Consider the following 10729-nt stretch of genomic DNA (forward strand, 5'->3'; position numbering starts at 1 on the left):
GGCCTGGGCTGATCTCCTTCTCTCCTAAGGGGAGCAGGCCCTTTGTGTCTAGTGGACGGACAGGAGCTTGGCAGTGTGGATTTGCACGCTGCAGTGTCCCTGGACCCAAACTGAAGAAGGCGCTGCGGAAGTGCACCATTGCCCACACTCCAGACAGTTGGGGCAGCCACTGTGCAGACTGAGCCGCCTCCCTCCTCCCTGTATGCGTGTCCCCAGGCGCCTGCTCGGTGCTCACTGACCAGACCAGCCCTACCCTCCTGCTGCTGCCTGCCTGCCACCCCCTCTGCAGCCCCTTGGTGCTTTGTCCTCTGCTGCCTCTCCTACCCATGCACCCTCCCTCACCCCACAGCTCGCCTGGCTCACAGCCGCCCCACTGGGCTTTGCTTGAGCTTCTGCCTGCCATTGTCCTCTTTCTACCCAGGGCCACTCCCAGGCCTTTGCCCTGGCCAGTTGTGCTTGGCTTTGTCGGCTGCCCCTCCTTTCTGGAGCTCAGTAGGGTCACCTCTGCCTTGGAGACTTGGAGACTTGGCACTTGTCCCTCTGTCTGGAGTGCTCGAGCCCAGCCACACTGAGGCCTTGGCTTAAAATCGCCTCTGTCAGGGCTCTCCCAACTGCCCTTATGGCCTGTGCTTTTAGCCCCTTCCAGTGCAGCAGAGCTCATGCCATACCCTGCTGCGGGGCCTTGGTGTTGGGGTCTTTGCCCATTGATTTCTAGTTTGCTGTTGGACCTCCCACAGGTATCACAACTTTCATTGTGACAGCAGCTGTCCTCTGTCCTGAACGTCACCAGCCAGGCATAGGACCTGACACCGTAGGTAGTGTAGGTCTGTATGATGTTGGCAGGTGTGTGTGCTCATGCTTCACCAGGAAGCACATAAGGGCTGAGGAGGCACAGTTGGGGTGATGTTTCTGTGTCCTAGAGGAACCAGGATCCCAAGAGACAAGCAGCTCCTAGTGTCGCCAGGGTTCAGGGAACCATGTCCTGAAAGACTTGTTGGGCAGCATCTGAGTCAGCAGTGGCCACACGGGTGCTCCTCGTTGTGTTCAGGGCTCAAGCTCAGTCTTTTGGATCTGTGGAGTTCTTGGGGGTTTTTTGTTTAGAAATGTAGGTTTAGATGATCAGGTTTTGTTGGCATCTCAAAAAAACCATCTTGTGCAGAATTTCAAATAATGCATACAAGTTGCTGCACCTTCAAAGAAGTAACACTCCTCAAGTGTTAGCTGCGCTTCATGACTTCTTCCAGAGCAGGGTCTGGAGAGCTTGGCAGTGGACAGCCTCACAGACTCACCACCCAGCCAGGTGCTGGCATGTGCCCTGCACCCTTGGTAGGCTGTGACGAGGAGGACAGTTCACCGTGAGGTCTTCCTCCCCAAAACGTCACCCACGCTAACTGCAAGGAGAGCACCACACTCACCTTAGGGGCTGTTGTACAAGATACTGACCAGACCTTCTTCAGTGTGTAAGGTCATACAAAATAAGGACGCTCTGGGATGCTGTCACAGCCAGGGGAGTCTGAGGACAGGTGACTTACAAGCAGAGGGTGCTGTCCTGGGGCAGAAGTAAGGACACGAGTCAAGTGTTAATGGTAATGAGTGAAGATTGGCTTGGTACTGTAACAAATGTGCCGTATTTATCTCCTCCTTTAGGTAGCCCCAGCCTCTGTCCCAGAGCAGAACAGAGGGAGGGAGGTGCTACAGGGCATCGTGGTGAGCTGCATGAAAGCCTCCTGCTCCTCTTGTCACTTCCAGCAGCTGCTGCCCCTCGGCGCCCCCTCCATGCTGTGTCTGCTCCTGTTGTCTAGCTGGTGGTTGCTCCTGTCTGTCCTGAGTATTTCACAAAGAGGGGCCAGGGACCACATCTGTCTGTCCCTCTGGTTTTCTGAGATGGTTAGGAACTCAGGTTTTCTACTGCCCTGACCTGGAGCTGGTGACTGTGACTGGAGTCTGGCAGGCGAGGCCCTGGCACCTTGGCTGGGGCTGGGGATTCTCAGCTCTGGCTTTTCCTTGGGCCCCTTTCCGTCTCGCTCCTCAGCTGTGTCCAGCTGGCCTCACATGTGCTGGGGAAGGTAAACGGAACCAACGCTAGATGGTGCCACAGCCCAGCAAGTCTCCTGCTGTGGGGGACAAGGAAGTAGGGAAACAGCCAGAAAGGCGACCGCTAGTTGCCCTTGGGCTCTGCTCACTGGCATGTCTTGTGTGGCCCTCCTCATCCTCACTGCCGAGGCCCTGCAGCCCCTGAGGCTGATCATAACACATTCTTACCTTTTGTATAACTTTTTTAAATTACAGAAGTGACTTTTCATTGCAAACATGTTTGAGTTTGCCAGAGAAAACTTGCCCCATCTCTAGTCCACGTGCACAGAAGATACCGCTCCTAACATTTCTGAGTATTACCTGCTCTTTGCTCTGACGGTGCCCTTGACCCTGGTCAGCTGGAGTCCTGCTGGTTCTCCTGTCCTCTCGCCTACCCACTCACTGGCAGGTGGTTTACCTGTGTCCTCTTGTTCTCCCACACAGGACACAGCTTGGGCTATGGCTTTGTGAACTATGTGACTGCAAAGGACGCGGAGAGAGCGATCAACACATTGAACGGCCTGCGGCTCCAGTCAAAAACCATTAAGGTAAAGAGGCTTGATCCCCACTCATCTGTTCCTGTCTGGGGCAGCGTCCTGCTGAGGCCTGGCCCGGCCTCGGTCTCGCTAGCTGTTAGCACAGCCACTCCTCTGAGGCCTGGTTTTCATGGCATCAGGAACCTGGTCACCTGTGCCCTTGGCAGTGACCATCCCTGGCTTTGCACAGGTAGCTCATGGCCTCCTCAGCCTCACCGGCACGGGTCCCATGAAGGTAACATACACGGGGGTCAGGCCTCATCCCTGGCCCAGGGTGTCCCTGGGGTGTGTTGGCTCATAAGCAGCCTCTTCCACTGCCCCCGCTTGTCTCTTTGGCCTCCCCCACCACGTTCCCATCCCAAGCAGTTCCTGTCCTCTATGAGCGTGTGGCCAGCTCTGCCTTCCGGTGGCTCCTGCCTTGTGACAGCAGCAGTACCCTACAACCCCACCCTTCTGCCCTTCCTGCCTCACCCTAGCAAGTCGTCAGACCTTCCTCTGGCGCGTTCATTCAGCACCCACTGTATCCATGTGCCTAGCAGCACAGCTCCAGGGCCCTGGTGGAGCCAGGACCACAGGGCGCAGGGCTGCAGACGGTGAATGCTGCGGTGACAGGCAGAATTTGGGGGAAGGTGTCACAGTGATTAGTGACAAGGGTGTCAGCCTTGCAGCCCCTGCAGGGGGTCCTCCAACATGGCTGTAGTGGCCCCCCCAGACAGTCAGCTCAGACAGCTTCCTCTGCCTCTGTCCTTCTGAGCCTGCTGCTTGGCCACCACCTCTGCCTGGAGGGCAGTGCTCTCAGCCCAAGCTGCCCCACCCCCGTTGCTGGTATCTGCCTGCCAGCTCTCTACTGCAGCAGCACCCGCTGCCCAGAACCAGCCCTTGTTCCCTTGTCTGCTGTCATGCAAGACACCTCTGGGCCTTCCCCATGACCTGGCTTCCTGCCGCTGCTCGGCAGCCACTGTGCCTACCACCCCTCAGCGCGTACCTTCACAGGGTGCCGCAGACTGGCTCTTCACCTCGTGTTCCTGAGATGTGTGCATACTGGAATCCTCTGTCTCCGTCTCTGTCTGTCTGTCTGTCTCCCAGCACTGGGGATTGAACCCAGGGCCTTTACACAACGCTGTATCTCCAGCCCTTTTCTTTTTTGTTCTCCCTTATTTTGAGCCAGGGTCTTACCACGTTGGCTAGGTTGGGCTTGAACTTTTGAACCTTCTCCCTCAGCCCTCCAGAGTGCCAGGATTACAGATGTGCCCCATCACACCAGGTTGGAGTCACTCCTCTTGATCTGAAGCCAGGGGTGCTGAGTTCTGTGAGCAGAGTCACTATGGGGTGACCCTGGGAACTTTATGTGGCAGCCCACCAGGGAAGCCTCCTGACCTGGTGGGGCAGTGCGTGTTCAGCCTGGGAAGCCTCCTGTCCCCGCCCTTAAACTGCTCCCTCATCATGGCCTGGGAGCCACCCACCGACTGGCAGCTTTTTTTAGACTCACCTTGTGCCTCACAGCTGTTGGGGGTGCTGTGGGCTCCCAGGGCAGGAGCGCGACTCCTGAGGCCTTGTGTCCACTCATGCTGCACCGTAGGGGCTAGCGAGGGCAGCCTCTTGTTCTGCAGTAGCCCTAGGTTGTCTGTCCTCGGCCTAGTGGTCCCCATTTGTTAGGAATCGTCTCCTCCATTTCGAAAGTGCTTTCCTACTCTTGTTTCTTAGGCAGCCAGGCTGAGGTGAGAGCAGACCAGTTATTCATAAATAGTAGAGTTCTGTTTATTCAGATGCAAAACACACAACATGTGTGGTGTAAATCTGGTGCCTTTACCTCTTCCAGATTGACATTGGCAAGCAATGGCCCTTCCTAGGCTGAAGCCAGCAGCTCCCAAGACCCCAGGGGAGCAGGCCCAGGCAGGCCGGTGCTGCCTCTCCCTGTCACCGAGGCCAAGCGCAGGCGGCAGTGTTGCCTTTGCACAGCAGAGTCTGGCTCCCGGGGGCTCCCACCACGCTGCAGGTTCTGTAGAAACAGATCAGTCCCTCAGGACCGTGAGGGCCTCATTTTTCTTCCTGTCATCGTGGAGCTACATAGGCCTGGCTTTAGTAGTTCCTCCAATGTGCTGTGCGGTGTTTTGTCTTCCCACCATGCATCTCATGAGAGCGAACCTTAACTGAGCCCCCAGCCAATGCCAGTGCAGAGCTGGATGCGTGGAGATCGGGAGACGTCACATTGCCCACCTTGCGCTCGACAGGCTCACAGCTTAATAAAGGCTGGCTGTCACACAGCTCTACTCTGTGTTCAGCTGCCACTAGCCGGTGTGCTCGAGTTCTGTTCTGACTCCGGCCACTCGCAAGTTTAAGGGCACAATCCCCAAGAAGATTGCCGTAATGTAGATGCCAGGTGCACCCTGGGTTCCCTGCCTCTTCTGTGCTTCTGACCAACCAACTCAAGTGTGGGTGTTTGCCTGGCCTCTTCTGCTTACAGAACTCACAGCTCTACCATTTGATTATAAAGGATGCAAGTAGGGGACCACCAAATGGAGAGGTGCACAGCACAAGGTCTAGCAGGGTCCCAAACACACGGAGCTCTGTGTTCCCACCCCATGGAGTCAGGGTGCCTCATTGTCCTCCGTGGCAGGCTGTCCCCCCACCAGAAGTGCCACTGGGCTTCGTGTCAAGTTCTGTTGGGGAAGTCTCATTCTGTAGGTGTGGCTGGCTCAGAGTCCCAGCCCTCTGACCACATGCTTGGTCTTTCTGTCGGCCCGCCCCATCCTTTTCTCTTAGCACAAACCCAGGTGCCACCGATGGTTCCGGAATGACAGGGAAATCCCGAGGGCTTCTGAACCACTCACCAGGAACCTAGCACACAGTCCAGACTTTTTTGCATTGCTCTTGTTCTTTGGGTTTTTGGATTTGTTGTGTGTGTGTAGGGGGGCGGTCTTATTACAGTACTCCAGGCTGGCAGGCAGATCCTTACTGTACAAGTACGGCTAGCGCCAGACCCTCTGCCAGGTGCTGGGGCTTCTGTCACCACTGCCAGTTCTCCAGAGCACTGCCCTGCACACTGACGTCAGCCCCCAGCTCGCCCTGGGTCAGGCAGTGCCAGGCAAGGTCCCTCAAGAGAGCCAGGGTTGATCTGGAGGAAGAGGAGTTAACCAGGGACCCACAGAGGCCGAGGTACCACTCGTGGAGGGGTGCAAGGCAAGGGCACTGTGATTTAGGTGACCCAGGGCCCAAGGGCATGCTGGGGGCGTGGACGTCCTCCCTGCGAGCAGAGCCTTCCTGGGTTTCAGAGTCCCCATCCTGCACAGTCAGCCTAGTTGTCCTCCACCCATGTTTGTCTTTTCCCTGTGATAGCAGCTAGCCTGCCACACAGTGTGGCACGGGGACTGCAGGCCTGTGTGACTCGTGCAGCTCACACTTGGGAAGGCTTACAGTGGCCGGCCCCTTCTGGCCGTGGCTGTGTCCTCGCCACAGGCCTGTAAGCATGAGCCTGTTTAGGGCGGAAGAAGCCAGTTTTCTGAAGAGTGACATGGCCTTCCCAAGGTTGCAATGGGAAGGTAGGGCGCTTACTGCCAGTGTCTGGTGGCGTTCCCACGAACCAGCATAATGTAACTTACGTTACCGGGGCCAGAGCAGAGCAGCAAGCCTGGGCAGTGCGGAGAGACAGGACTGTGAACCCCAGCACTGTCTGCCCACTCCACAGGTGGCTGCGACAAGCCTGTACTCTGGGTGCTGGGGACACCCAGGGATCACCCACCGTTTGCTCCATGGAGTCCAGATGGTGACAGAGGCAGTGGCCCTGACTGACTAGGGTCGGGAGGGGGTGGGACACTGTGGTGCAGGAGCAGTGGAAGCCACCGGTCAGGGAAGTGTGTGAGCCGCTGGAGCAGCTGTGCTGCCATTCCCAGACCAGGCAGCTCAAACTGCAGAAAGTAGCTCCATCTCATAGTTGTCATGTGAAGTTGCCTGCAAGTCCCAAGTCAGGCTGCCTTCAGGGCTGGTCTCTTCTAGAAGCACTGGGGAAGGATCTGTCCTGTCGTCCGTCCGTACCCCCCACCCCCGTGGTTGCTGGCATTCCTGTCATTTCTGGGCTTGTACGACATGAACACACACCCACCTTCCTTGTCATGTAGTATCCTCTTAGTGTGTGCCCATATCCACATGCCCCCTTACAGGGGCATGGTGGCAGTGATTTAGAGGCCCACCCTCCTCCATCTTAGCTAAGCACATCTGCAAGGCACTTGCCTCCAATCAGGTCACATTCTGAGCCCCCCGGCGTGTGAATTGGGTTGGAGGATGGGGACACGCAGTGCTTACAGATTGCCCAGGAATGGGACAGGAAGGGACTTGATTGAGGCTGGAGAACGGATGTCTTGTGGAACTTAGGAAAGGGGGTTGTGGGCCAGGGTGCCGTGGAACAGCACCTCAGTCACACGCTGAGGGTCCGTGCATACCTGCTGGGGGCCAGCTGCTCTAGTGTAGCCTCATTTGTTTCTATGTGACCCTGAGCTTGGCCGTGGCTGGAGAACAGATCCCTGAAGATCCCTGTTCTGTGGCATGGCAGTTTTCTTCAGCAGTGGGCCTGAGGCATTGCCCCTCGGGGCTTTATCCAGGGCCTCAGAGTAGTCATGCGGCCTGTACTCTGCCCCCTCACCGCACCCCCCGGGCACAGCTTGGGAATACTTGTTTCCCCTGCATCTTTGTGGAAAGCCAGGTTTGACCCCAAAGACAGCACAGGCAGGGTGATGTGCAAAGGGCCAGGGCCAGGGTGGGGAGGTCCTGGAGAGTGGGACCACAGCTACACTGAGGCACTTTGGGTACACAGGAAGCATCCAGGGAAGACCTATGTGCACAGCTCTGCCTCCTCAGAGACTGCCAGCCCCTCACAGGACCTGGTGTCCTCACGTCCTTCCTGCCCAGGGCCTGTAGAGGTGGGCTCCCTGCACAGGCCTGAGCCCTGCCCTTCCAGCACTCTCACCCTGACCCCTCTCCCTGCTGACCAGCATGGTATATGACCTGCAGGCCCCGCCTCTGTAGGCAGAGGGGCCCCGCCAGGTGCTCCTTGTCCCTGGGGTAGCTGTGGTCCTCCCACTCCTCCTGGCTGTGAGTTCCCCACAGCCATCACCTCAACCTGAGAGAGCACTCACACCTTTTCTTGCCATTGCTTCTGCCCCCCACTCCCTCCTTCCAGTGAGGCACTTAATAGTGAATGCTTGAGGCTGCGGCAGGAGGATCAAAAGTTCAAGGCCAGCCAGGGCTACATACTGAGCCCCATCTCAAAGACAACATTTATTCTCCGAGGGACTCCCAGTGGTGCCTGTCCCGTCGGCCAATCAGAGAGGGCATCAGCCCACAGTGGGAAAAGAGCAAATGGGCCTGGGGCTCAGCCATGTCTCCCACCTGTGGTGGGCCCAACCTCCCCACCTGGGAGTAGGAACAGTGCCCACCCTGGGTATGGCAAAGGCTGGGTGAGGGGACAGGACAAGGTGTCTGCTGCTGCCTGTCCTGTGGGAGCTGCCAGCACGTCCCCTGCGGCTGACAGGGTTACCAATGGGAAATGGCGTTGTGCTCAGTTTCTTAGCATAGCACCAGCTGTTCTCGACCCCAGATTACAGGGTGCGCCCTTGTTACTGCAGCCACATACCTGTCCTAATCCTAGGAGATGGTTTTGTTTTTAAGGTGTCGTATGCACGCCCGAGCTCAGAGGTCATCAAAGATGCCAACTTGTACATCAGCGGCCTCCCGAGGACCATGACCCAGAAGGACGTGGAGGACATGTTCTCTCGGTTTGGGCGAATCATCAATTCCCGGGTCCTTGTGGATCAGACCACAGGTACAGCAGGCAGACTGGGCCAGGCCCAGGGCTTCCCTCCAGGCCGGGTCCAGCTGCCCAGGAGACAGCTCGCTGTGGGGTTTTTAGTGGCACTAGTTACTCCCAAGACGGGCAGAATCGAAATGAGAAGACACTGACTGTCACTGATGAGGCTGAGGGCATTCAAAGGAGCCCCGGGATTAGGCCACCATTTTCGGTGAAAACACCAGAAATCCTGACAGCTCCTCTGAGGCTCCCAGTGCCAGGCTGGCCTGTAGGCAGGGCAGGAAGGTTGCCGCTAAGCTGTCTGCTGCCGTCCTCATTACAGGTGGGCAGTGTGTGTGTCTGTTACGGTCCCAAATCCCCACGTCACCCAGGGTGACTGTTGCAGAAGAGACCTTCCTTGGGCCCTGTGACTGGGGAGCTCTGTGGCACCCCTGAAGCTCAGAGAGCAGAGGCCCTGGCTTCCCTTCCTGGCATCCCCAGCCACTCGGCTGCCCCTTCTGCCGTCTCCGCACAGGGCTTGGGGTGCAGATGAGTTAGGGACCTGCATGCATACTGCGCCCCACCTGACTTCTAGGAACCAAGACCAGGACTTGGCCTGTCAAGTTCCAAGTGTACCTTTGTCTGGGGCACAGAGTTCAGGGCACCCCTGCTTTACAATTCTCCGCTCTTCTTGCCAGGAGCAGGAACTTGCTGACAAACCAGAGTGAAAGATCTCTGTTCTCAGGCTCAGCAAAGTGCACTGTACATCTGTAGTTGGCTGTGGCGTTCAGTACACAGGGAAGGCCCAGCTCTGAGGCCACCTCCCTTTTGACATATATCAGCACCCCTGGGGAGCAGCATGGGGCACCTGTGTGTGAGCTTGCAGTCTTCCGTGTGGGGGAGTGGGGTCCTCTGGCTGGGAGAGGTGGGCGGGGGCTATGCACACTGAGCTTTGTGCCGTGGAATGGGTGGCCCTGGCAGCGGCTCTGTCTTCTCCCACCTGGCTGTGACAGCTCCACCTGGAGCCACCAGGCCACAATACTGGGCTGGGACCCAAGGAGAGAAGAGGCCACTCCAGTTAAGCTGAGGCTCGCTGGGCTTCTGGAACATGGCCCCTGTGTGCAGGTCACTGGCAGGTCATGGGGCTCTGGGTTTGGCCTACAGCTAGGTGCAGGTGCCCTCTGCCAGCGCAACCTAGGGTTCCTCACACAAGTCCTTCAGTCTGCCCTTGCTCAGGAGTGGATGGAACCCCCAGATCTATGCGAGAAGAGTTTCTTACGCCCCCCCTGAACCCCCTTGCTGACCCTCAAGGGCCAGTTCAGGGAATGCAGCCAGCTGGCCAGCACACAGATACATTCCCACCATGCCCCACATGAAAGTGTCTGAGTCGGGTGACAAGTGGCACATGGTTGGCTCCTTGACCCTCCTTTTCTGAACCCCTTGTGGACTGCTCCGCCCAGCCTTTGTGTACCGCTGTGACCCAGCACTGCAGGGAAGGGGAGTCAGCAGCGCCCAAGTGGAGCCCAGTCATCAGAGGATGCACCCCACCTCCAGGCTCTCGTGGGGCTCACCTTAGCTTCTTGGGCATGTATGTCCCCACCCTGCTGAGAATGGTCACTTACACAGAGAGCTCCCCTCATCTGTTTGCTGGGATTTTGCCTCCTCCTCCTCTGCAAGGGCACTGTCCTAGGCTTTTGGGGGCACCTCAGGGTCATGTCCCGTGTCAGCCAGGAACCTCAGGGTGCTATGCAGGACCCGCGTGCTCACCCTCAGCCTTCGGTGCCATTCCCACACCTCTGTCCAGTGAAGAGGGTACCACAGGGGACTCCCTCACAGCCCCTCCCTCACCCCCAGGTCCCCACCCTGGGGTACAGAACTGGAGAGCAGGACAGTGTGCCGCAGGGAGAAGACTTGCAGTGGCCGCTGGTCCAGACAGCTTCTGCTGGACCGGCTGTTGTGTCTGGGGCTTTGTGAGGCCCTGGGGGTGGGAGGGCAGCAGGTGGGTTTGAGTGAGTTTGCCTTCAGATGACATCCTTCCAGGGTGAAGAAATGAGCCAGGTGTGGCAGTATATGCCTGTAATCCCAGCTGCTCAGGCGACTGAGACAGGATCGCAAGTCTGGGGCCACTCTGGGCAACTCCAGTTTCCTCGCTTCTTCACTGTAATTGTGAATTTTATTAGCTCACTCATATGGAGATTGTGCCACTTCTTGGCCTCTGCTCTTTTTTTTTTTTTTTTTTTTTTTGCCCTATGCTCTTGTACAATAACACATTTGGCTCTCTCAAGGAAGGTCTGTGTGATGCTACACTTTAACTGACAATCTGGATGGGTTAGAGAGAGTG

The 10729-nt window shown here is 57.3% G+C and overlaps 1 protein-coding gene across 1 annotated transcript in view; it reads left to right on the forward strand.

Moving 5' to 3' along the window:
* Window positions 1-10729, forward strand: part of Elavl1 (ELAV like RNA binding protein 1) — a gene marked incomplete at its 5' end in the record, with an annotated part of 31860 nt that overhangs the window by 15941 nt on the left and 5190 nt on the right. Inside the window, 2 exon segments of the mRNA XM_005413137.2 lie at window positions 2518-2621; window positions 8271-8424. Coding sequence (XP_005413194.1) covers window positions 2518-2621; window positions 8271-8424 — 258 coding nt within the window.

This window comes from Chinchilla lanigera, unplaced genomic scaffold (assembly GCF_000276665.1).
Source record: "Chinchilla lanigera isolate Chin_1 unplaced genomic scaffold, ChiLan1.0 scaffold00162, whole genome shotgun sequence".
Classification (NCBI taxonomy): domain Eukaryota; kingdom Metazoa; phylum Chordata; class Mammalia; order Rodentia; family Chinchillidae; genus Chinchilla; species Chinchilla lanigera.